General features: G+C 43.5%; 1 protein-coding gene across 1 annotated transcript in view; it reads left to right on the forward strand.

Annotated features, from left to right (window-relative positions):
• Positions 1 to 26,966, forward strand: part of PKD1L1 (polycystin 1 like 1, transient receptor potential channel interacting) — a 126,943-nt gene that overhangs the window by 63,326 nt on the left and 36,651 nt on the right. Inside the window, exons 22-34 of the mRNA XM_060170998.1 lie at positions 692 to 934; positions 1,198 to 1,314; positions 1,429 to 1,586; positions 3,260 to 3,360; positions 4,783 to 4,975; positions 7,767 to 7,850; positions 10,553 to 10,760; positions 15,718 to 15,824; positions 17,567 to 17,801; positions 21,043 to 21,216; positions 24,335 to 24,454; positions 24,542 to 24,611; positions 26,712 to 26,819. Coding sequence (XP_060026981.1) covers positions 692 to 934; positions 1,198 to 1,314; positions 1,429 to 1,586; positions 3,260 to 3,360; positions 4,783 to 4,975; positions 7,767 to 7,850; positions 10,553 to 10,760; positions 15,718 to 15,824; positions 17,567 to 17,801; positions 21,043 to 21,216; positions 24,335 to 24,454; positions 24,542 to 24,611; positions 26,712 to 26,819 — 1,918 coding nt within the window. The remainder of the gene's footprint in view (positions 1 to 691; positions 935 to 1,197; positions 1,315 to 1,428; positions 1,587 to 3,259; positions 3,361 to 4,782; positions 4,976 to 7,766; positions 7,851 to 10,552; positions 10,761 to 15,717; positions 15,825 to 17,566; positions 17,802 to 21,042; positions 21,217 to 24,334; positions 24,455 to 24,541; positions 24,612 to 26,711; positions 26,820 to 26,966) is intronic.

Here is a 26,966-nt window from a genome sequence, read left to right on the forward strand (position 1 = left end):
GTCCAAGAAGTGTTCTGGTCTTTTTCTCTCTTTCAAAGATACACACATAGAGTCTATGTCTCTCATTATTATTTCTGCTACAGTAATTATAGGAAGGTGTCTCGGGGGTTAATCATTGTTTCACTTTGTAAAATGGCCCATACTTTCGAAACTGAAAGTATTTATCATTCTGTCCTACTCATTATCCTCCCTTCTGACTTGAATTGCTGACTTATTAATAAATAGTTAATTGTGACATTTGGGAAATTAGAAAATAAAGAACCCCTCTATCTGAACCTAGTAATAGCAGCCATGACAAGCAATCAGTACATTTTGGAACATTGTCTGCGTAACTAATACACATCCTGACTAAACCTGGAGACACTGCATTCAGATTTGCTGTAACTCCATACAGAACTGCAGTGGGTCAATGCATTCAAACTCCCTTTGAATGTACTTTGAAACCCCAGGCATAACAATTGTTACAAGAGGAATAACATTCCGTAAGTATGTATTACCACAAAAATGTGTATCACAACAGAAATATCTCACTGCTATTTGGCATCCATGTCCTTCTTTAAGAATATTTTCTCAGGTAAATGTATCTAAACAAGTCTAAGAGCAGCTAGTCTTCCAGTTATTTTCAACTCTCTTATGGTTCTGGGTTCCAGATACCTTACCAATCTGTACTGTGTTTGACGTTCTGTTTCAGAGCTGCCTATGTCTGAATGAGGAGCATGGATTCCACGTGAGCACAGGACAGATGGAGTTCCTCGCTCTGCTTCATCACAACCAACAGAGTTCTGTGCAGAACCTGGGTTCTGTGCAGGTGCATTTGCCTGCAGACGTGGCTGGGCTGAGTCCTGCTGGAACAGAAATGCAGAGCCCATGTTATGTCAGCCACCTCATGTTCTTCAAGAAAAATCTGTATGGAGAGGGGCAAGCTCCTGGGCAGGTACAGTGTGGCAGGTGGCTGGCCCCCTCTAGTGACTACCTTGAAGGCTCAGGAACTGTGTCCTAATGATGATAATTAATGAGGGCATGTTGGCACCTGCACTTCTGTTCTAAGAGGAGCCCTTCAGATCCTGCCACCCTAGTTAGTAAAACCAGTTGTAGGCTCCTGCCACCCTCTGTGATAAGGTCTACAAATATATGTCACTGTTGCCACAGTCTCTTTAAACTTTGCTTGTCTAAATAAGTTGGTTATTGTCTCCCCAGACTGGCCAGACTGTGGCTCTGTCCCTGTTCAACTGTTCCAGCAGGAGACCCATCAGTAGACAGCGGCTGAAGAAACCAGTGACCGTGGAGTTTGGGGCATTTGGGGAGGAAGATCTGGTAAGGAGGATCTTCCCTAACACCTCAGTCCCTTTTGCCTGCAGGGGTGGCTTATAAATGAATTGACTTTTCCAAAGACAAACTTTACTTAACTCATTTTCCATTTGATGACAGGATAGCCAGAGAAATAAAACTGCATTTGTATTGCTTCGGGATAAAGTGAATTTCCACAAGTTCACTGGATTTTCTGAAAAACACCTAGAGTCTTTACAGATGAGAATAGAGTTTTCCAAGCCCATTGCAAGAGCTTTCCCGGTCCTGCTGCTGGTGAGGTGTGCTGTGGGATGGTGGCTATGTGGATGGAGGCAGGAGCAGGAGACATAGCCTTTAGGAATATTTTGAGAAGAAACCAGGGGTCTCAGGAGGTGGCACACTGGCTTAAGCACACATAGTATGAGGCACAAAGATCCCAGTTTGAGCCCCTGGCTCCCCACCTGTGTAGGGGGCGGGTGGAGGAAGTGAAGCAGGTCTGCAGGTGTTTCTCTCTCTCCCTCTCTATCTTCTCATCCTCTCTGAATTTCCCTCTGATCTATCCAATAAAAAAAAAAAAAAAGAAAAAGAAAAAGGCCACCAGGAGCAATGGATTCATAGTGTAGGCACCAAGTCCCAGTGATAACCTTGGAGGCAAAAAAAATAAATAAACTTAAAAAAAATTTAAGAAGAAATTGGTCAGTGGAATCATCTTACTCACGAGGCTCACTGTCTACAAGAATTATGGTGTCTGGTGTACTCTTCAGGCTTCTCTATATGGTTGCTATTGATTTTTGTCTGTTTGTTTTTCCTTTCTTTTACCTGATAGGATCAAGATAAATTGAGGGGTCAATAAAGAGGCAGAACACAGAAAGAAGGAGGAGGAGCAGGAGGATGATGAAAAAGAGGAGGAGAAAAAAGAGAGAGAGGGAGAGAGAAAGAAACACTCCACTGCTTGTGAAGCTTCCCTTTTGCAGGTGGAGGTCAGGGGCTTGAACTTGGGTCTTTGCACATGGTAACGTGTGCACTCAACTAACAGCCAAGTAAATAAAGATAATTTTTAAAAATTTTAAGAAGAAATGAATGAGATTTTTCAAGGATTTGTCAAGTTTGGGAGAGTTGGAAAGAACCCATTTGACACTAAGCTACATAGGAGGACTAAGAAAATGGATGTTGAGTATTCTCTGGAATCAGACACTAACAACAGCCTGTAATTTCAGCCATCTGGCGGTTTTTACTCTCTGAACAAGTGCAACCATGTTGACTTCCTCCTACAAATCATGCTCCTAGTCACTCTTGTTATGCAGGGAAGACTTTAAATTGATAAGGGGCAAGAGTGTCATGTTGAAGTATTGGTAGAAGAATAACTGAGATAAACCAGAAAGAGAAGGATTAATATGGGATGGTCTCACTCATGGGCAGAGCTTAAGAAACAAGAATAGAAAGGGGAAGCACAAAGTAGAACTTTGTAGACTGAGTAGTCAACTGGGTTTGGTGTATGACACTGAGCAAGGGACTTTGGGGAAGAAGGCAGGGAAAGGGCTGTGTATGTGTGTTGGGGTGAGGAATTTTGCCCATGTGCCAACAACTATAAGCCATTAACCTAAAAAGCAAAAACAAAACCAACAGCCCACTTATAAGTACAGTGCCTCCCTCTAGACCTAGCCCACCTCATTTAAAATATATACTTTATTTATTTTATTTAATGAGAAAGAGATAGAGAGGCAAAGGCATTCAGAAAGAGAGACACCAGAATACTGCTATGCTCTTGCTGATGGTGGTGATGGGAATTGAACCTAGGGCTTCAGAGCCTCAGACATGAAAGTGCCTTGCAGAACTATTATGCTGTCACCCCAGCCTCCCAGCCCACCTCCTTTTAGTGCAGAGGGTGTGTGCACAGATTTGCACTAAACTCTTTGAGAGGGAAAGAAGCAAAACAAAGCTAGGCATCACATGTGTGCTTTTTATCCTCTAGGTTCTCCGAGAAGCCTACTCCCTCGGATTTTCTTGTCAAACAGATCTACCTGTGGGATGGGCATGTGGTACACATTCATATCCCTGCTGCTTTGCGGAAAGGTCAGTGGTTTTCCCAAAACAAGATTAAACCACAAGCTCGTTATGCTGTTCTCCCCAAGATGACTGCAGACTCCCAACCTTCTGGCATTTGGTAGACCAGCCCAAAGAATGGGGGAAACACAGGGAAGACCACTAGATAGAGTGGGGACAAGGGGTTGAAAGCTGACCAGACGTCCCCTGTGTCCTCCAAGGCAGTGGGCTGAGCCAATCAAGGTGTTCCCAGGAATTTAGGACACTATTGTCACTGAGAAAAGCAGGAAACTTGTGTTTGACTTGGATATACTTAACTGATAGCTGGCATGTGAGAAAGTAACTGGCTCTTCTAATCCCTGCCCACAAGCCCTGTCTCCACTCTTGTTTCTCTCTTTATATCTGGGATGAGTAGTGATTAAACAAAACAAAACAAAACAAAAAAGAAACTTATTTTTTATGTTTTATTAGTGATTTAATACTGTTTTAAAAAATTATAAGTTAATAGGGTATAATTCCACACTGTACCCACCACTAGAGTTTTCTGTGTCCCCATTCCCTCCACTGGAAACTGCAGTAGTTCTCCCAAGGTTGTAGATATGGGCTAATTCTATAAATACCTATCTGTCTACATTTATTTCTACACACACACACACACACACACACACACACACACACACACATATATTTCCCCTTTCTTTCTGCAATCTTGCTTTCACTTCCTTTCCAAGTCATACCTGCACCTGTTATAACTTCTTTTTTTAATTATGTTTTAATATTTTAGTGAATTTATTTATTTATTTTCCATTTTGCTACCCTTGTTTTTTTTACTGTTGTAGTAGTTATTATTGTTGTTGTTATTGATGTCATTGTTAGATAGGACAGAGAGAACTGGAGAGAGGAGGGGAAGACAGAGGGAGAGAAAAAGACCAGCTTCACCGCCTGTGAATCGACTTCCCTTGTAGGTGGGGAGCCGGGGGCTCGAACTTGGATCCTTATGCCGGTCCTTGTGCTTCAGCTACTTGCACTTAACCCACTGCACTACCACCCAAATCCCCTGTTATAACTTCTGTAAGTTCTTCCTTTTTCCTCTTCTCTCTCAAATAAGAGAAATTGTGCCTGGCTCCCTCCATATTTGCTTTTCTTTCAGTGATGTTATAAAAATAAGCTTCCTAACAAACTCTTCAGATCCTGGTGAAATGGGGGTACAGAGAACCTCTGGTCATCTTCCCTTATCATTTCTCCCCCTCTGGGGATATGGACCAAATTCTTTTGGGGGTGCATAAGATGGAAGGTCTAGCTTCCATAATTGCTTCTCTACTGGACATGGGCATTGGCAGGTGCATCCATACCCCCAGCCTGTCTCTGCCTTTATCTAGTTGGGCAGGGCTCTGGAGAGGTGAGGCTCCAGAACACAGGCTGTATTTATTAACTCACCTTTTCTCTTTTCAGATACCAGCTCAGGATATTTATCTATGTTAGATGCTGACTATGATAGGAAACCTCAGAACAAATACTTTGCTGAGGCTGTGAACTACACGGTGCATTTCCAGTGGATCCAGTGCCTGTTTTGGGACACAAAGGGGTGGAAATCTGAACGCTTCTCTCCACAACCAGGAACTTCTCCAGAAAAAGTGAACTGCAGGTATTGGCTTACAATTGAACAGGAATGTGATGTTGTTCAGTAAGCGGGGAGAAGATATTAGTATTCTGTTTCTCTCCCACCTCATGCCTTCCCTAAGGTGACTGGAACTAATAGCTGTGCAGCATGTGTCTGCTGGAAACATGGTTGTATTGGTGAGTGATGGCATCCGGTTTCAGTGGGGGTCTGTGACAATGGGCACCCTGACATTCTCTGGGGATGCAACTGCAGTCAGGGACAGCTCTCACCTGCCCTGTGACCTGTGCATGCCACCTTCTAGTCTGTGGAAGAGTCCCCCTCCCCCATGGCATGGTTGTGACGTTCAATTTTATGAGAAAAGGAAAGTCTCTCTGGAGATAGTAGGCATCCTTCTTAGGAATTCTGGTGGCTGTTAGCTATGCCACATCATTGAGTAGGTAATTCCTAGGTAGCTGCACAACTCATCATTCTGTCAGAAGCTGTTGCTAGATTCTCATTAGAAGAAAGAATAAATGAGTATGGGGAACATTTAGAAAAAGGAACCATCATTTCTTTCTTTAAAGCATTGTCATAAGAAACTCTGCTTTACCTTTAACAGTGGTATAAAAATCACTCATTTGAGTCTTACAAATACAAAATAAAAATGATAGTAAACACATAAGTAAAGTCATGGAACATATACTCAACTGGAACATATACAGTAATTGTAAAAGGCTGTACTGTGTCCTCTGGACTACAGTGGATGGAACTGGTGGTGATTGTGCTTAATGCAGTAAGGAAGGAAGTCAAGGACAGATACCACGTTATTTCACTCATGCAGATTATAGATAATTAAATCATATGAACTTGAAAAAATATACATAGCCAACCATATCTAAGAACTTGGGAGAACTATGGCAGTTATCACTGGAGAGTGAAAGCACAGAACTTTGGTGGTGAGAATGGTGCATAATTATACCCCTATTATCTTATAATCTTGTAAATTACTAAAAAAAAAAAAAAAAGAAAGAAAAAGAAAAGGAAGAAACCGTGCTTGGAGATGACTACTAGGCAAATATATCCAGAAGTGATATATATATATATATATATATATATATATATATATATATATATATATATATATATATAAAGTAATATATATAATTATATATAATATATATTACTTTATATATTATGTATATAATATATATAATATATAATATATATTAATTTATATCAGTACAATTTGTAAGCCATATATTGCTTTTCTTATTTTGGACTCTTTACATGATTTCATAGCTAAACTTGTGAAAATGACTCGTGATTTTGCTATGATGTTAAATTATTCATCAGTGCAATCATCTTTTTCTATTTTGTCCTATATTGTGCTATATGTGTGTCTATGAGTCAAGAGGAAAGAAAGAAAGAAAGAAAGAAAGAAAGAAAGAAAGAAAGAAGAGAAAGAAAGGAAGAAAGGAAGGAAAGAGATGAGAGATGCATTGTGGGAGCCTGCTATATGATGTCTATATATTGATAATGAGGAAGACATGAATTTTATTTTAAAACATAAAGGTTGAGTTGAAAGATAGCTCAACAGTAGAGTGTGTGCTTTGCCTTGCACACAGCCCAAATCCAAGCCTTAGCACCACAAGGGAATGCCACAGCACCAATGGGAACTCCCTGAACATTCATCCTCCCACATATGTTTTATCTGAGATTTTTTTCAAAAGCATGAAAAAGTTAGCCTGGGCTGGGAGTATGGATTGACCTGCCACCACCGTTGTCCAGTGGAGAAGCAATTACAGAAGTCAGAACTCCCACTTTCTGTGTCCCCAAAAGAATTTTGTTCCATACTCCTAGAGTGATATACAATAGGAAAAAATAAACCAGATGGTTCAGTACACCCATTCCACCAGGACCCAAAGCATTTGTCACCAGGAATCTTGTTTTTATCTCATCACTGAAAGGGAAACAAATCTGGAAAATGCCAGAGGAAGTCAGGTACTGTTTCTCTTATCTGAGAGAGAAGAGGAAAAATGAAGGGATAACCAGAAGTTGTAACAAGTGCAGGTATGGCTTAGATAGGAAGTGAAGGCAGGAATGTAGAAAAAAAATGGAGACAGACAGACAGACAGACAGACAGATAGATATAGAACCAGCCTACATTTGTGGCCTTGGGAGAACTACTGCAGTTTTCAATGGAGGTAATGGGGACACACAACTCTAGTGGTGGGAACCATATGGAATTATGCCCCTATTATCTTACAGCCTTGTAAATCAATAATAAAAATTTTAATAAATTTAAGTTGGCCTGGGTGTGGTGAAATCACAAATGTTCAAGGCCCCAGTGCCTCAAAAATAAATAAAGAAATAAATTTGATTTCAAAAGTCTCCCTTTATGACAGTTGGGTTATGGATGGCAGGACACCTGTAATGCCAGGATTGACTGAATGCATAGAGTTTAATCAGTTGTCAGGTTGTTGGCCTGAATCTGAGTGCAGGTTTGAACTTGAGAGCAAGTTTAAACCAGAAAGCAACAGTCAGAGCTGGACTGTGACAGGTGCTGCAGAGATGTCTCTGCCTTGTCTCCATGCTCACAGTGAAGGCAGCCTCTGCTGCAGGCAGTGTCGGGGAAGCTGTAGGCTCAGAGGCTCAGACACGCAGGCCTCTGTGCATCATCACAACAGAGGCCCAAGTCTGAACTTAGCTTTACACAGATTGCTTTAAACTGGCCCTGCATCATCCAGTCATCCATCCCTCCTCCAGCACTGTGAGCAGTCTCTCTCTCCACCTGTCCTGTGTGCTAAGCAGCATCTCTCCCCCCAACCCCTCACAGTTATGACCGCCTGGCTGCTTTCACTATTGCAAGAAGACAGCTGAACGCCAGTTTTGAAGTGAGTGACATTTCCAAGTTACAGAGGTAAGCCCCATTTTTCCAAATAAAGAGAGATTTTATTTTATTAATTATCTTTATTTTTTTATTAGATAGAGATGGTCATAAATTGAGAGGGGAGAAGGAGATGAGGGGGCAGTGGTGCACCTGGCTGAGTGCAAGTTATAATGCACAAGAATCAAGGTTTGAGCCCCTGGTCCCCACCTGCAGAGGGAAAGCTTCACAGGTGGTGAAGCCAGGCTGCAAGTGTCTCTCTGTGTCTCTTTCTATCTCCTCCTTCCCTCTTGATTTCTGACTATCTCTATCCAATAAATGAATAAAGATTTTAAAAAATTTTGAAAGAGAGTAAAAAGAGATAGACACTGTTTTATATATATATATGAAGAGAAAGAGAGGGAAGGTAATAAGGGAAGGAAGGAAGGAAGGAAGGAAGGAAGGAAGGAAGGAAGGAAGGAAGGAAGAAAGAAAGAAAGGAAAAAGTGGCTGCTAGGAGCAGTGTATTCGTAGTGCTGGCACAGAGCCCCAGCAATTACCCAGGTAACAAAAAAAAAATCAGTTGAAAGCATTTTGGAAAGGGCTTGCTATTCTAGATATCTCAGAGATTCTCTTGGTTAGCTCCCAGAGCCTTTCCTCTGGGATGTATTTTTTTTTTCCACCAGAGCATGGCTCAGCTCTGGTTTTTGCAATACAGGGTCTTGTGTAAGACCCTGAATCCAAAAATAAAATAAAATAACAGTGAGATTCTCTACCAGCCCCTGGTCCTCACCTGCTGGGGGGGGGGGCTTCACGAGCAGTGAAGCAGTGCTGCAGGTCTCTCTCTTTCTGTCTTCCCCTTCCCCACTAATTCCTCTCTGTCTCTATCCAAAAAATATGGGCAAAAAAAAAAAAAGGTCTCCAGGAGCTATGGATTTGTAATACAGACACCAAACCCCAGTAATAAACCCTAGTGGCAATTTTAAAAAATAAGAAGAATAAAAATAAATATTAAAAACAAATTCTCCACCAGAGAATGGTTCACTAAAGGCTCAGGTGATAGTTAACAATCTCCTTGACAATCGAGTGTGTTTAATGAAGGTATATCCGTTGTTATTTTCGTCATACTGCTATTGCAGACTTCATAGAGCACAGTGTAATATAAGTATTCCTTTCATATGAACTGGGAAACAGAGAGCACATTGTGTGTTTAGCTTTATTGCTGTGGTTGGAAACTGACCACACTGCATCTCGGGGGTGTGTTAGGAGAATGTGAGCCCACGATCCAGGAAACTCCCTGGGTGTCCCACACATTCAGGGCCAAGTTCCCTCTGCATCGCAGGCACTGAGTCAATATTTGCTGGATAAATACTAATGGCGATGTCTGTGTACCCTGGTGAGTGTCGTGTGTTAAGGTTCTCTCCCCTCTGTTTATGTGATGGGGAGCTCTGTCTTCCTTTATTTCTGAATCAGTCATCAGAGAGTCGGTGGTTTGTCAATGATCAGCCAGTGCCTGGTGATATTCATTACCAGTGCTGCAGATGCTCGTGTTGGGGAGGGATGGTTGAGGGGATGAGAAAAAAGAAAAGAGAGTACCTGAGGTCACACAGGGGCAGTGGCATTCTGGAGAAACCCATCCCCTGCAGCACAGGTACCCTATTGCCCTTTGAGCCCCATCACAGCTCCATAGATGTTAGGACACATAGAACACCTCAGGTTAAGGACTTGACACATGAGACTTAGTGCAGTGATCTCCCCCCACAGACACATGAAAACAAGGTTAATACAGGTCGGGGGGGGTGGGCAGATACCCCGCCTCAAACACACCTGGGGCAGGTGGAATTGAAGTCTAAGACTAGAGTACTTCCTATCTCATTCTTCTGGGGAGAAAGTATCTTCATTACAGGCATACACTGAAAATATCTCTCCCTCTCTCTCTCTCTCTCTCTCTCTATATATATATATATATATATATATATACATATATATATATATATATTATTGCTACCAGCATCGCTGGGGCTTGGTATGAATCCATCACTCCTGGTGGCTATCCCCCCTTCCCCCCCTATTTTATTCAATAGGACAAAGAGAAATTGAGAGGGTAGGGGAGATATAGAGGGAGAGAGAAAGAGAGATACCTGCAGACTTGTGAAGCATCCCTCCCTGCAGATGGGGAGTGAGGGCTCAAACCCAGGTCCTTGCATGTGTGTGCACTGAACTGGGTGCACCATCATCCAGCCCCTTATTCTCTTTTCATTAGTCATTTATAAGATCATAAGATAACAGGGGTATAGTTCCACACCACACCCACCACTTTTCCTGAAGAAAGTTCCTCTGATAAAGGGTGTGAGTCCCCAGTAGGTCACAATATTCAGATGCAAAACTAATCCCTCACCAGGTCTTTGTCCAGAGTCTGTGGACATAGTGTCAGTCACTTCACCAGGGGGCAACTTTGTGCCTCAGGGAGCCTCTTGGTAGCTTCCAGCACCTTCTCCCCTAAGACATACAAACCAATCTCACTTTCTCCATCTTTACCTTCTTGACCTCTTTCCCAATTAAAATAGACCCACTTTTTCCTGCCAATTATAAAACAAATATTTAAAAACAAGTTAATGAGGCCAGTAGGGGTGTGTGTGAATGCACATATGTGAGTGTGTGTATTAACCATCAGATGGGGGAACAGCTTGGCCTTTGATTAAATGTTTATTTTTCTATAAGCAAGTCACTCCTTCTCTCTCTTCTTTCACTGGCAGACACCCAGAAAACCTGCTCCCCAGTACCTTAATGGTGGTGACTGTGATTCTGTATGCACTCCTGGCTACCAAAAGCAGACAGGTGGATCTTCGTGAAAAAAAGAAAATGGGTCCTATTTTCCTGCAGGAGAACAGCCCGGGTGACCGCCAACTGTATGCAGTGGTCATTGACACCGGCTTCCGGGCTCCTGCTCGATTTACTGCAAAGGTAAATGCCTGAGACATACTGCACAGTGTTGGAAAAAAGAATGAGAGAACTAAAGAAAATCCCTCTGACAGAGGGCATAAGTCCCCAGTATGGCATGGCTTTCAGATACAAAGTTGATCCTCACAAGAACTTTCTTTAGTTTATTTTTTAAAAGAAATGTATTAGTAATTTAATATTAGTTTACAGAATTATAAGATAACAGAGGAACAATTCCACATCATTCCCACCAACAGAGTTTCTGTGTCCCCATTGGAACCTGCAGTGGTTCTCTCAAGGTCACAGATATGGGCTGACTGTTGTTTCTATAACTGACTGTTGATCTGTCTATCTATCTGTCTTTTTGCCCTTTCTTTTCTTTTTATTATTATTATTGTTTTTTTTTTAACCAGAGCACTGTTCAGCTCTGGCTTATGGTGGTGCGGGGGATTGAACCTGGGACTTCGGAGCCTCAGGCATGAGAGTCTGTTTGCATAACCATTATGATGTCTATCCTCTGCCAGCCCATTCTTTTCTGTGGTCCTGCCTCCTCTTCCCTTCTAGGTCTTTCCTTTTTTTTTTTTTTTTTTTTTTTCCATTCTCTTCTCTCTCCAGGTCCTGATGGAAATGGGATTCAGAGCCTTCTGGTCATCTTTCTCTGACATTTCTCTCTCTGGGAGTATGGACCAAAACTCTTTATGGAGTGCAGAACTTTCTTTAGTTTCCTTTTTTTGACATGCCAGAAAGGCACAGCATGGTGACTCTAACTTGTATGTCACTCTTTACAGCTGGACCTGTTATACTGAGCTGTCAGAAAAGTCATGACATGTTTTTCTATGCAAAAATGTGTTATGACTTCTCTGACAGCCCACTATTTCTGAGTAGGCTCTCTCCCACCCTCCCACCCCCACCCCTCTGTTATCAGCCCTCCCCCCCCAATTCTTTTTAAGGACCTGGATCCATCTGCCCTTCCCATTTTCATGGTGGGAAGCAACCAGAGTCATGTCATATGTCTGAGTGGAGTTTTGAGAGCAAGAACTCAACTGTAAGATTCTAGTTGGCACAAATCTCTTCACTACAACCCAGATAATAATGGTGAAAATGGGTGAGAACAATCCAGAACCACTTTGGATACAGGCAAGGATATGACTATGGTTGAGTTTGGGATTAAAGAATTATCCTAGACAAACTGGTGGAAGACAATATAGAGAAATAGCAGAAGGTTGGGGAGGAGATAGCATAATGGTTATGCAAACAGACTCTTATGCCTGAGACTCTGAGGCACTGGGTTCAATCCCCAGCACTACCATCATCTAGAGCTGAGCAGGGCTCTGTTAAAAAGAGAATGGTTGGCAGAAGAAGGGCAGAAAGTGAGTGAGGTAAAGTGTAGGAGGTGAGGGAATGGTCCAGTTGATAGGGTGCATAGAGCCCTCTACCTAGGCTAGGCTATGGACAGACCCAAGCAGAGTGGGCATTGACCCTCATAGTGGGTGGGATTACCCCATACTTGACACTCACCTCCTTGTATTTCAGGGAGTCAGAGCTGTTTATGAAACCTGTGGTGAAAACAAGCAGAACTGGGATACAGGAGGGGGTACAGTGGAACTGTTGGGTGCATAGCACGTGCTAAGTGATATGATATTAACTCACTGCAAGTCTCATTCTGATGAGTCTGTTTTATCCACCAGATAGGTACACATAGGGCTGTCACAGGGACATAAGTGCTCATTAGTTAATAAAGGCTGTCTCCTATGCCCAATTCCGTATTTAATGGCATACCTTAAACCACTGTCTAAGGGACATGCCAAGGAAGGAAGTAAAAAAAGGATCCAAGGACCAGTGAGAAAGTGCTCACTTGGGGAAGTGCATCTACTTTGCAATGTGTGTGAGTTAGGTGTGAGCCCTGCCCCCCACCAGCACTGGAAGAAGCTTCAGTTCTATGGTATTGTCTGTCTGTCTGTCTGAAAAAGTCTCAGACTGGAGCTGGGGAGACAGCATAATGGCTCTGAAAAAGGCTTTCATGCCTGAGGCTCTAAAGTTCTGTTTCAGTATCCTCCCCCACACACCACCACAAACCAGAGCTGAATAGTGCTCTGGCCTTTCTGTATTCCTGTCTCATTAAAAGAAATAAAGTAAATATTTTAAAAATATTTTAAAATGTTATCTCAGATAAAGCCCTGGCAATGACTAGAAAAGCAAAAACCAAAGCAAAGAGCAAAAGATTTGGAAGGAAAGAGAGAAATTATCTGCCTATGGTACGATTACTCACATAGAAATTACAAGAGCATCTTCAGTAAAATTTTAAAAAATTATAAAATCATAATAAATTATCATTGATAAGAAAGTTTAGCAAAGCTGCTGAACAAATGATTTAAAAACTGCTAAAGATAACTCTGCTGGGGAGTTGGGCAGTAGTGCAGCAGGTTAAGTGCAGGTGCCACAAAGCGCAAGGACCGGCGTAAGGATCCCGGTTCAAGCCCCCAGCTCCCCACCTGCAGGGGAGTAGCTTCACAGGCGGTGAAGCAGGTCTGCAGGTGTCTGTCTTTCTCTCCCCCTCTCTGTCTTCCCCTCCTCTCTCCATTTCTCTCTGTCCTATCCAACAACGACGACATCAATAACAACAACAATAATAACTACAACAATAAAACAACAAGGGAAACAAAAGGGAATAAATAAAAAATAAAAATAATAATAACTCTGCTGAAGATTAATAACCAGTTGCAGCATGTAATTAAACCAAACTGCTCCTCTTTGAAGTCACAAAATGGTGACATGCCTCATAGGCTAGGAAGGCCTAAGTCCTGTGTTTTTTATAGTTGTGAAAACTCATTTTCCTTGTCTTTTCTCTCAAATTAATTTGTAATGTTAATAGTAGTGATAACAGTAGGAGTGGAGATTTTTGGCTATATTTTTTCCTCCCTGAAAAAAAAATCTCAAAGCAGCTTTGAATTGTTCATTAATATTTCATTAATGTAATAATTGTTTCATTAGTGTACTACCCATCTTACAGATGAAAAATGAAGAGAGATACAGAGAGGTTAATGCCAATGAAATGCGATCAAAGTTTTAGAAAAATGTTTTGGGAAACTTGAAAAACTGATTGTAAAGTTTACATGGAAGGAAAGGCAAAAAACAGGAAAGCATTGCACTAAGGAGAAGAGCAGAGAAAAGGATGTCCACATTCTATGTTCCCTGCAGCCAGAGCAGCTCAGACAGTGTGATCTTGTCAGGAGACACACTGATTGAGGATGAGCAGAGTCTGGCTCCTAGGGAAGCCTTACAATCTGGAGGGAAAGGGGGTGTAAAGGGGAGTGTACCTTGGATCAATAAAATACTTGGCAATAATAGCTTTCCTTATGGGAAAAGGCAATGCTGAGTCTTCTTTTTTTCTTTATTGGTAGTATGAACAGTAAATACAGTAGTTAGTACATGTGTAAAATTTCTCAGTTTTCTGGAATAGACTCTCACCCCCCAGCCTAGATCCTCCTCCGCCATCATGCACCAGGAACTGAACCCCCATTTCCCCAAGAGTCCTTTACTTTGGTGCAATATTCCAAATGCTGAGTCTTTACTTCACATTGCATCCCAAGATAAACTCCCAAACATTGGTAGAAATTTAAAGGTGGAAATCAGAGTTGGGAAGGAACTCGAGGAAAACATACTTTGAGAGGAGAAAGGATTTTTTTTTTTTAGGACAAGATAGTTAATATTTACTGATTGCTTACTTTCTTCTGAATGTTTTTTTTTTAATCTTTTACTGAGGGGGTGGATGCTTTATAGTGCAGTCGTTGACATATGAGTGCAGTTTTATCATTCACCAGGATCCCAAAGTTCCATTCTACCCCTCCCTTCCTCTCCTTCCCAGAGTCTTTTGCAATACACCATACCTAGCTCTCGTTTCATTTTGTGTTTTCCCTTCCTGTCCCTGTTTATTAAGTCCCACTTATAAGTGAGATCATTTAGTATTTGTCCTATGAGAAAGGATTTGAAAAAAAAAAAAAAGTCCTTTCCTAAATGGAAGAGTGGTAAGCTGTGTTAGAGCTAGAGAGTTCTGTGGGACAAGTACCACCTTGGTAAGGAGTGGCAGCCACGGCCCGGGTGGGAGTCAATATCTACACTTTCCCTTGCCCATTCCAACCCTGTCCCTACAGTATCCTTCAGGTCCCCTCTGTCTCCCACCATCCCACTGAGGGAGAGAGTGGTACCCAATGTCCTGTTCTCTTGCCCTTGTGAATTATTTAGAAAAATGGATTTAGTATCTGGGATTTCCAGATCACATATGTACAAGTCCAGGTAACCCAAGCAGGAGTACTTCTGGGTCTCTCACTGGAAGGTTCAAGGAATGGCCAGCTGCTCATTTTGGACTCCTGGGGTTCATGCTATGGAAATGTGGCCTTTCAGGATGGTTTTGTGGAAGTGGGAAGGGACTAGGGAGACAGCACAGTGGTTATGCAGAAGACTTGCATGCCTAAGTCTCTGACGTCCCAGGTTCAATCCCCAGCACCACTATCAGCTAGAGTTAAGTCGTACTCTGGTTTTTCTCTCTGGCACTCAGTGCTGGCACTATGAATCTACTGCTCTGGGTGACCATTCCCCCCACCCCTTCTATTGGATAAAGCACAGAGAAATTGAGAGGGGAGAGGAGAAAGAAAGATAGGCACCTGAAGACCTGCTTCACCACTTGTGAAGCATCACTACTACAGGTTCAGTCAAAGACTTAACCACAATCTGTGCACAGTCCTTGCACATAGTACTGTGTGTGTTTAACCAGAAGGGCCACCACCCAGTCCCTGGTCTCTCTCTATCTCTGTCTCTGTTTTCATCTCATCTCTATAATTTTCTCATTAAAATAAATAATTAAATAAATAAAGATGGTTTTGTGATAGAATAGAATCTGGGAGAATGGGCCAGGAAACTTGTATGCCAGCACTAGGATTGTATGTTCATGTCTTGAACTCTGACCTCTGTGTCTTTGTTTAAGGTTTACATTGTTCTATGTGGAGAAAATGGAATTTCTGAACCCAAAGAACTCTACAGCCCAGAGAAGCCCCTGTTTGAAAGCAATTCCAGACACACTTTTATCCTCAGGTATTAAGAAACGTTCCAACTGCAGAATTTGGGATAAAGAGGGCAGTCAGAATAAGTATAACTTTATCACAAATCCAGAAAACTAGACACATATAATATGACTTTCTCTTTGGGAATATCATAATAAATCTGAATTATGTCTGTACTTTATCTGAAGTGGACTAGCATGTTTATGGGAAGAATCGAGGGAAGGAAGAGGGATTTATTGACTTTATATGATAGTCAAGTTCATTTTCACAGTGCTTTCTATGTCAGTAAACCTGCTTAATTAGATTCATTCCAAATTTGGAAGAGCAGGAAGACGTGGCAGGGTTGGAGGAGAGGCGTAATGTATTGAGATGTGAGCACAAGCCTTTTTAGAAAATATGAGAGAACTGGATTTATTTTTCTCCTGGAAAACTCCATTTGTAACATTTATTGGTTTGGAGTACAATGTTTTCACTTAGAGGGAAGAGGTGACATTAGAGACTGATTCACACATGCCAGGCACAAGTACAGTCATGCATCCCATTGCCATTTAAGGCTCCCATCAATAGCATGGCAAATATAAGACTAGTGGTCATGGGCTGGGGAGATAGTTCAACCTGTTAGACCTCCAACCTGCAGGCCTGAAGGTCCAAGAAGCCACAGGTTCAATCCCTGGTAACAGCTTATGTCAAAGTCAAACATATGCTTGAACTAACTCCCTCTTCTCTCAGAGGGAAGGGGAAGATATAGATAGAGAGAGAGGAAGAGAGAAGGAGGGAAGGAGGGTGGGAGAGAGAGAGAGACCTGTAGCACTGCTTTGCCACTTGCAAAGCTTTCCCCCTGCAGGTGGGGACTGGTGGGTTGAACCCAAGTCCTTGCACATTGTAACATGTGCACTTAAACAGGTGCCCCACCACCTGGTCTCTTCCCCTCCCTTCCCCTCCCCTCTGTTTCCCTTCCCTCCTCTCCAACCTCACAAGAAATTAGTATATCCAGAAAATAGTATAATGTAATCCCCAACACCACCATAAGCCTGAGCTGAGCAGTGATCTGGGTTTTTGTTTGTTTATTTAAGTTTTTTAAAAAAATAATACAGTGGTGGGCTGGGTACTGGTACATCCCATTGAGTACTCATGTTACCATGCACAAGGGCATAGGTTCGGTCCTTCCTTGCAGGGGCAAAGCTTTGTGAAAAGTGAAGCAGTGCTGCAAGAGTATCTTTCTCTCTCTCTCTCTCCCCCTCTCTCTCCCTCTCTTTCCCTCTCTCCCTCTCTCCCTCTTTCTCTCCCCTTCTAAATTTCAGTCCTGTCAAATAAAATGAAAAAGTAAAATACAAGTAAGTAAATAAGGTGGTGTTCCTATGTGTGACTGAGGTGTGCCATAGCCTAAGCCTTCCAGGTCTGTGTAAGTACAAGCCTGTGACGTTCACACAGTGACGTAATTGCCCAGGGACACATTCTCAGCATGTTTTCCTGAACCTGACTATACATCTGTGGGTGGGTAGAGTGAGCCACATTTAGAACTAGTAGGTGTCCCAGAGCTATGTGTACAGACACTGCATGGTCAGCATGACTAGGAGACTCTGCTGTTGAGTGACAGCCAGAAGTCACCATCCACTCCCCTGTGTTCCAAAGTGAATTTGGGTATCACTCTGCATCACACTTCTTTGTGGGTATGTCCCACCAGCCCTGAGAGGGACTTTGGAGACTGATGCTGCACCCTGGGCCCCCACTGCCTCCTCCTCAGCCTGATGAGATGCTGTTGTGTGTCCTCAGAGCTCCGGCGAGGCTGGGCCCCCTCCGGACCCTCCGCCTCTGGCACGACAGCTGTGGAGCCTGTCCTGCCTGGTACATCAGTCACGTGATGGTGGAAGAGCTGCACGTGGGACGGGGATGGGGACAGGGACGGTGCTGGTTCTTCCCTGCGGAGTGCTGGCTGGCGGCAGGCAGGCAGGATGGCCACGTGGATCGGGAGCTTCCCTGCCTGCAGCAGGGTCCTGGCTTCTGGAAGGTAGGCTGGCATTTGACGTCCTCTAGTGAACTCCTTGGCCAGCAGGCAGAGTGAGACAGCTCAGCCGGATAGTGCGTTGACTTTGTCACACGTGCCACCCAGGCTGGAGCCTGACCACTGCTGCACCAGAGGAACCTTCTCTCTCTCTGTCTTTGTCCCTCTGTGTCTGAGAAAGTCAGCCTGGAGCAGTGAAGACCCAACAACAAGGAAAAGAAAAAGTGAGACCAAAAAAAAAAAAAAAAGGAGAGAGAGAAAGAGAGAGAAAAAAAAGAGGGGGAGAGAGGGGGTCGGGCGGTAGCATAGCGGGTTAAGTGCACGTGGCGCAAAGGGCAAGGACTGGCATAAGGATCCCGGTTCGAGCCCCCGGTTCCCCACCTGCAGGGGGGTTACCTCACAAATGGTGGAGCAGGTCTGCAGTATCTGTCTTTCTGTCCCCCTCTCTGTCTTCCCCTCCTCTCTCCGTTTATCTCTGTCCTATTCAACAACAACAACATCAGTGACAACAAGGGCAACAAAATGGGAAAAAATGGCCTCTAGGAACAGTGGATTCATAGTGTACGCACCAAGGCCCAGCAATAACCCTGGAAGCCAAAAAAGGGGGGGGGAGATGGGGGAGATGTTCCTAGCTCTAACTCTCTTGGCAGCTCTCTTTCTCTCTCTCTGTCTGTCTGGTGTCCTCTTCCTTGCTTTTCTTTCTTTTTTTTGCTAGATAGAACAGTGAGAAATTGAGAAGGGAGGCATAAGACAGAGAGACAGATATCTGTTTCACTGCTTGTGAAGCTTCCCCCTGTAGGTGAGGAGCCGGGACTCAAACCCAAGTCCTTATAGAAAAAAATGAGAAATATATATATATATGCATATAGTTATAGAAATAATAATCAACCCATATCTGTGACCTTGGGAGAACCACTGCAGTTTCCAATGGAGGGAATGAGGACAGAACTCTGGTGGTGAGAATGGTATGGAATTATACCCCTGCTATCTTTTTTTAATTTATTTTTTATTGGGAGACTAATGTTTTACCGCTGGCAGTAAATACAATAGTTTCCACATGCATAACATTTCCCAGTTTTCCACATAACAATACAACCCCCACTAGGTCCTCTGCCATCATGTTCCAAGACCTGAACCTTCTCCCACCCACCCACCCAAGAGTGCAATACACCAGTATACCCCTGCTATCTTATAACTTTGTAAATCAATATTAAATCACTAATAAAAGAAATCTAAGTAGAAACAAAAAAGAAAGCTGGGTCCTTGTGCATGTTATGTACTCAACTGACTGTGCCACCAGTGGCCTCCCCGGCAGCTGTCTCTTTAAGCCTTTGTAGAGCTGAGCATATAAATTCTGCTCACACTTAGAATGGAGATAGCCATATGTTAAGCGGTGCACCAATTAAGGGATCTTTCAACCATGGGCTAATTATTCTTGCTGATCATTAGTTATTGCAGTAATGTTTTTCTTCTTTTAATTGTATCTGCAAGTAATATTTGCAGAGTTTATGATTGCCTGTTGTTTGTAGTGTTCAAGGGAATACTTATTAAAGATGCTTCAGTGCCCTCTCTATATGTGAGACAGCTGAAAGAACCCATAAACAGGATATAGACGTGCTCTGAGCAGAGAAGTAAGGTATCATGAAAAAAAGACAAAATCACTTGTAGGGCAAGTAGTAGGGCAGGGCAGTGGTGCACCCGGTTAAGTGTACATAGTACTAGGCACAAGGGCCCACACAAAGACCTAGGTTCAAGCCCCCATTTCCCATCTGCAGGGGAGACACTTCACAAGTGGTGAAGAAGGTCTGCAGGTGTCTGTCTTTCTCTCTTCCTCTCTACCTCCCCCTCCTCTCTCAATTTTTCTCCATCGTATCCAATTAAAAAAAAAATGGAAAAAATGGCTGCCAAGAGCAGTGGATTTGTAGTGCAGGTACTTAGCCCCAGCAATAAACTTGAAGGAAATAAAATAAAATAAAATAATCTATGATTTTACAGTCCAGCTTTTAAACTTGATCTCTTTGTGTTCCAGTCTTTTCCCCTCTCTGAGTGTGCTTCATGGCCTGGTAGTGATAATGTGTGTGCAGTTTTGCACATTCTAATGTAACATTTTAGGTTGAGTCATTCTTCAGCCTCTCATGCTGTCTTTCTCACAGAAATAAATCTAAGCACTTAAGGTTTCAAATTGGTAAACTGACTGAATTTTAACAGTGGGCTCAAATTGTTAATACATTCCTAGTAATGACTTTTTCTTTGAAATATTAAATTAAAAAAGAAGTAAATGAAACAGCAGTTTAGAGCAAATTTCTTCATTAACTTCCTTGCAAAGTCATTAATAAGAGGCATATAGCATAGCCCTGTGAGCAATATTCTGGCTTAAATAACCACCTGCTAGAAAATCTTCCCCACTGACTTTTGTAACAGAAAAACGTAGCTATGAGGCACCTGGTTGAGTGCTCATGGTAATGTGTGCAAGGACCTGGATTCAAGCCCATGGTTCCTACCTGCAGGGGTTGGGAGGATCTTTCACAAGTGGTGAAGCAGGTCTGCAGATGCTCTTTATCTCCTCCTTCCCTGTCAATTTCTCTCTGTCTCTATCCAATTAAAAAAAGAAAAAGAGGGAGTCAGGCAGTAGCGCAGCGGGTTAAACGTACGTGGCGCAAAGTACAAGGACCAGCGAAAGGATCCCGGTTTGAGCACCCAGCTCTCCACTTGCGGGGAGTCGCTTCACAGGCGGTTAAGCAGGTCTGCAGGTGTCTATCTTTCTCTCCCCCTCTGTCTTCCCCTCCTCTCTCCATTTCTCTCTGTCCTATCCAAGAACAACGGCATCAATAACAACAATAATAATAACTACAACTGTCAAGCATGGCTTTATGTTTCTGGTTTCTTAGCCTAGTTTGCAGCAGAGATTGGAGAATAAGAAGTGACAGCTTCTTACTTTCACTAGATCTTTCTTTTTGATGATTCCCATCACCACCTACCATTTGTGAAAGAGGTGATGTGGGCTCAATGTCTGTGGGAGGTTGGTGGGGCATAGAACCTGCCTGGATGAGGCTGAAAGGCTGGAAGGTGGGGGGCCAACTGAGAAGGGCCTAGAACACCCAGTTAGGCTGAACATTTGGCTAGTTAATGGGGCAAGAATTCCAAAACTGTGGTGTCTCTGCTCAGAAGATTACTGCTTGCTAAGAGTTTGCTGTTTCTGTCAGTAGCGGGTGCCCGTGAATGTCTCCCTCTCTGGCTTCTGTTTCAGCTCCTGTATTCAGTGTTCACCGAGTACCTGGAGGACTTCCATGTGTGGCTGTCCGTGTACAGCCGGCCTTCACCCAGCGGCTTCCTGCACTCACAGCGCCTGGCAGTTGCCTCCACCTTGCTGTGTCTGTACAGCTGTCTTGCTGCCCTGCTCATCGCAGTTGGACAAGAACAGGTGGAAGACCCCTGTGGGGAGCAATCTAGAGAATTCTCACAGGGTAGAAATAGTCCTACCCTATGACCCTGCAATTCCTCTCCTAGGGATATATCCTAAGGAATCAAATACACCCATCCAAAAAGATTTGTGCATACCTATTCATAGAAACACAATGTATAATAGCCAAAACCTGGAAGCAAACCAGGTGTCCAACAACAGATGAGTGGCTGAGTAAGTTGTGGTCTTTAAACACAGTGGAATACTACTCAGCTATTAAAAATGATGAAGTCATCTTCTTCAGCTTATCTTGGAGAAGGATGAATATTGAATGATCTCACTCATAGAAGTTGATAAATAAGAACAGAAAGAGGAAGCATAAAGTACAAATTGGACTGGGTTTGGTGTATTGCACTAAGATAAAAAAGATGGAGGGTTGGGCACAGTGGGTTAAGCGCACGTGGCGCAAAGCGCAAGGACTGGCAGAAGGATCCCATTCGAGCCCCTGGCTCCCCACCTGCAGGGGAGTCACTTCACAGGTGGTGAAACAGGTCTGCAGGTGTCTATCTTTCTCTCCTCCTCTCTCCATTTTCTCTCTGTCCTATCCAACAACAATGACATCAATAACAACGATAATAATAACCACAACAATGGTAAAACAACCAAGGTAACAAAAGGGAAAAAATGGCCTCCAGGAGCAGAGGATTTGTGGTGCAGGCACTGAGCCCCAGCAATAACCCTGGAGGCAAAAAAAAAAGATGGGGGGGGTGGGGTAGTTTCACGTCCTGGTGCATGATGGTGGAAGAAGACCTAGGCAGGGGGTGAGAGTGCTTTACAGAAAACTGAGACATTTTACATATGTTCCAACACCATATTTACTGTTTACTGTAAACCATTAATCCCGCAATAAAATAATTAATAAAAAAGGAGAACAGGTGAAAGGCTCTGACTTCTCCTCATAGCAACAGCTGAATGCAAGGTCTTTTCTGCATCTGCTAATGCAGCCGCAAGTACTTTTTTGTTGTTGTTGTTGTTAGAGAGAGGGAGAGAGAGAGAAATAGAGTACACTTGTAGCACTGCTCCACCATTCATGAAGCACCCACTTTGCAAATGACTTGAACCCAGGTCCTCATGTATAATATTCTGTATGTTCTACCAGGTGTGCCCAAACCCAGTATTCAATCAGCTTTCTTTTTAAATGCTCTGAAAAATAAAAAAGAGGGAGTTGGGCGGTGGCACACCGGGTTAAGTGCACATAGTACGAAGCTCAAGTATCCTGGTTTGAGCCCCTGCCTCCCCACCTACGGGGGGTCACTTCACAAGCGGTGAAGCAGATGTACAGGTGTATTTTCTTTCTCCCCCCTTTCTATCTTTCCTTCTCTCTCAGTTTCTCTCTGTTCTATCCAATAGAAAAAAAGAAAATGTTCTCATGGTTATCACGGCGGTGCGGCACAGAACTTTGATGGTGGGTACACTGTGGAGCTATACTTTTAACCTTACAATCTTGTATACCACTATTGATCAGCAATCAATCAGTCAGTTTTTGATTGATTGCATTTCCTTATTGAGAGGTCAGTTTCTAATTGGCAACTCTCATGTAATTGTCTCTCATGAAATATAGAGTCTAAATCAGTATGACCACTTAGAATAGAAATTCTGCTTTTCCAAGGGGGTAAAATCATAGCATGATTTTTACTGTGAAAAAAATAATATGCACACACAGCCATGTTTGCTTCCTATGACAACCTTGTGGCCGTTCACAGGCCCTTAGGGGTTGGGGAGTGTGGTGAGGGGTCCATTTCCAAAGGAGATTCAGTGCTGTGCCTGCCAGAGAACACATGTGTTCAGAGTACATTGATAATAGTGATGGACTGGCAGGATCTTTATACAAATAATATCTCTGCAATTGGGAAGAAGCTGGGGGAGGGGAGGGAAGACAGCCTAATGGTTCTGCAAAAGACTTTTCATGCCTGTGGCTCTGAAGTGCCAGATTCAATCTCCAGCACCACCATCAGCCAGAGCTGAGCAGGGCTCTGGTTAAAAATAAGTAAATAAAAATCAGGGGGCCAGGTGGTGGTACACCTGTTTAAGTGCTCACATTACAGTGCACAAGGACCCAGGTTCAAGCCTTGGTCCCCACATTCAGGGGGGAAACTTCATAAGTGATGAAGCAGTGCTGCAGGTGTCTCTCTGTCTCTTCCTCTTTATCTCCCATCTCAATTTCCCTCTATATCCAATAATAAATAAAAATTAAAATATGGAGAGAAAAATCAAACGTTGAGATAGGAACAGCTGTGTTCAACTAAGACAAAGGTGAGGGCTGTGGTTAAGAAACTTACGACTGCCCTTCCCTCTGAGGTTGACCAGTTATCTGATCTTAGACCACTAATCTCCCTGCTGGTGGATGTGCTAGGGACAGTGATGCCTTCTTGTTGAATTGTAGAGACGGTGAAATTTGCTAAGACTGTGGCATGCCTAGCATAAATGAGCTCAGCAAATACTCAATTCTAAAATTTTATATTTGTTTAAAGGGAAAATAGGACCGTTGGAACTTTTCGTTTCTCTTTTCTTTCATTTTTTCTTTCTTTCTTTCTTTTTTTTAATTTTTAACTCCTAGAATAGAAGATCAAAGATTCAGAGGAAGAGAATTTTGGTTAAATAGAAACTATACACTCACATTAAGTGGCATTTATTTTATTTTATTTTTTGCTTCCAGGGTTATTGCTGGGGCTCGGTGTCTACACTATGAATCCACAGCTCCGGGAGGCTACTTTTCCCTCTTTTGTTTCCCTTGTCGTTTACCGTTGTTGTTGTTCTTGTTGTTATTTTTATTGTTGTTGCATAGGACAGAGAGAAATTGAGAGAGGAGGGGAAGACATAGAGGAAGAGAGAAAGATAAACACCTGCAGACCTGCTTCACCGCCCATGAAGCTACCCCTATAGGTGGGGAGCTGTGGGCTCGAACCGTGATCCTTATGCCGGCCCCTGCGCTTTGCACCATGTGTGCTTAACCTGCTGTGCCAACGCCTGACCCCCCATTAAATGGCATTTATAATCACAAACTGACCACACATCTTTTGTGGGACTTACTGATATTGATATTTTGGGTGATGTAACTTCTACTGTTGTGTTCCCACAGCTCCCCCTGGGTGTTGGCCCCACTGATAACACATTCAGTTCTTTCCAGATGGGTTTCCTTCTCACCCTCCTGGCTTCTCCAGGGGCACAGCTTTTGTCACTGCTCTTCAGGCTCAGCAAGGTACCAGCATCCCACCTACAGGGGCTCTCATGGGCAGCACCCTTGCCATCCATATGCCCTCCCTGAACAGTCTCCTTCCTTCTGCAGGGAGCCAAGGAGCCTTCTGGAGTGGAGCCAAGCTTCCCCCTGAGAGGAGTGAAGACAGACACAGCTCAGGGTATGTGCAGACCTGGGGGTTGATGTGAAATTCACAGCAGCAGGAAAATAATGAAGTCAAAAGGGCCTAGTCAAAGCCACATCATGACTGGGCCTTTCTGGTGAATCTGCTGCCATGCACATTGTGTTTAATACTTCATATGTATGTAAACTATTTAACATATATATTTATATATGATAACATATATATATCTGTTTTGGATAGAGAGAGAAGTTGAGAGGGAAGGGGGAGAGAGAGGAGGAGTGAGAGCACTGTTTTACCATTTGTGAAGCTTCCCCCCTGTAGGTGGGGACTAGGGCCTCCAACCCAGGTCCTTGCACATGGTAATGTGTACACTCAACCAGGTATGCCACCACCTAGCCCCAATGCAGACCATTTCTCTCTCCCTATATTTCCCTCCCTTCTCAGTTTCTCTCTGCCCTATCAAATGAAAAAGAAAGAAAGAAAAGGAAAGGAAAGAAAAGAAAAGAATGGCCACCAGGAGCAGAGGGTGTAAAATATTTTCTGAAGAAAGCAGTCTCTAGGATCCCTTAAGTCCTGTATTTAAATTATAAATCTTCCCCCTACCTTTTTATTTTTTTCAATCAGGGACTAATTCTCCTGGAAGGATACCAGACACATGGGAGACATCCCAGGTAAAGAAAAGAAAACTCTGAAGCTTATCCTTTAGTATCACATTTTAGCCATCCCACCACTGCAAGCCCTTCTTGGTGACATGCAGACTGAAAACCTGGTTGGGGGGGTTAGTTTTAAATTCACAGCAATTTCTGACCAATTCTCTTGCCATGCATATTATGTTTATTATTTCATATGTATATAAGCCATTTTGTTATATTTGTACACACACACACACACACACATATGTGTATGACTTTTTTTGGATAAAGAGAGAAGTTGAGAGGGAATGAGGAGAAAGAGACTGAGATGCCTGCTTTCTTGCTCATGAAGTTTCCCCTTCTGTAGGTAGGAACTGGGGGTTCAAACCCTGCCCATGGAGGGGCAGCCCTAGGGTTGAAGGGACACAGGGGAAAATGCTTGGAAACCTCCATGCTGGCAAGAGCCAGAGGGCAGAGGCAAGTCCAAGAGAGAGAGAAGGGAGACCTTTGTCTCCCTGGACACATGTCAAGGGATCAGCCATCCAGGAGGCTGAGTGGAGGGCAGAGCAGGGGTACAGTCCAGCAGGTTGTGGATGACAGTGTTTGAGTGGTTAGTGGCATTTTAGAAGCTGGGCCTGAGGAGGGTTGAGGGTGGGAAAGAGATTCTGAGAAGCAGCAAAGGCTAGAAAGCAAGAAACCACACAGGAACCCCTGTGAGGCAGTGGTTGGAGGGGGGGGTTGGCTGGGGAAACCCCAGTTGCTGCTAAGTTCCCTTCCAGGCCCCAGACAAGAGCAGAAACTACCTGTGAGACAGGACAGTTTGATAAAAAAAAAAAAAGAAAAGAAATTGTTTTGGGGAAATTGCACCAAAGCAAAGGACTCTGGGGAAGGGGTGGAAGAGGGGGAGTTGGGAGTAAGAGTATTCTGCAGACACCATGATGCAGAGCTGGGAAATGTAGTCCATGTGTAGACAATTGTGCTATAACCATTAACCTTCTAATCAAATGGGGGGTTTTATTTATTTATTTAGACATAAGTTCTGGCTTATGGTGCTGCGGGGACTGGACCTAGGACTTGAAAGCCTCAGGCCTGGAAGTTCTTTTGCAGAACCATTATAATGTCTCCCCAGCTCCTCCCCAGGGCAATTCATTAAGTGTAGCCATGTCATCCTGTTGGAGCCATATGAATGTGTGCCTTTAGCTTAGTGTGACTTCTCTGTGGAGGCATTTCAGGGTGTGTGTGATTCCTTATGGCTCCGGCAGACTACAGTCGCCCCTGAGCTCGGCTCTGTACCTATCCTGTCCTCTCCACTCTCCTGCTGGGGGCGCTGTTTCCCTTCCTCAGGCTGGTGCTCTGCCTTCCACTAGGAGCCTCAGCTGTTCCTCTGCCCCAGTCCTCTGGCCCTGCTGGGCCTGGGCCTGGGCCTCTCCCACAGGGAGGAATATAGACAGTCCTGGCTACATAGAGTCTGTTATTGCTTCTAACTGCTCTCTGCTATTCACAGGAACTCTGGGAAGTTCCAACTCTGCACAACTCCCCACTCCATGTACCTTGTCCAGTGTGGGCCTAGAGCACTCCACAAAGGCTCACTCTCCATATTACCAAGGAGAATGTGAGCAAGTGTGAAAGGAAAATGCAGGAAGCCTTCCCATCACCCAAACCTTGTCTCTTCTAGAAACCCCCTTCATCTGCTCTTGCTGGGAGTACAGGGACCCACAGGGTGGTGGCCAGTGCTGGATCCAGTCTCATCCCCTCAGAA

The sequence above is a fragment of the Erinaceus europaeus genome, chromosome 14, assembly GCF_950295315.1.
Source record: "Erinaceus europaeus chromosome 14, mEriEur2.1, whole genome shotgun sequence".
Lineage (NCBI taxonomy): Eukaryota > Metazoa > Chordata > Mammalia > Eulipotyphla > Erinaceidae > Erinaceus > Erinaceus europaeus.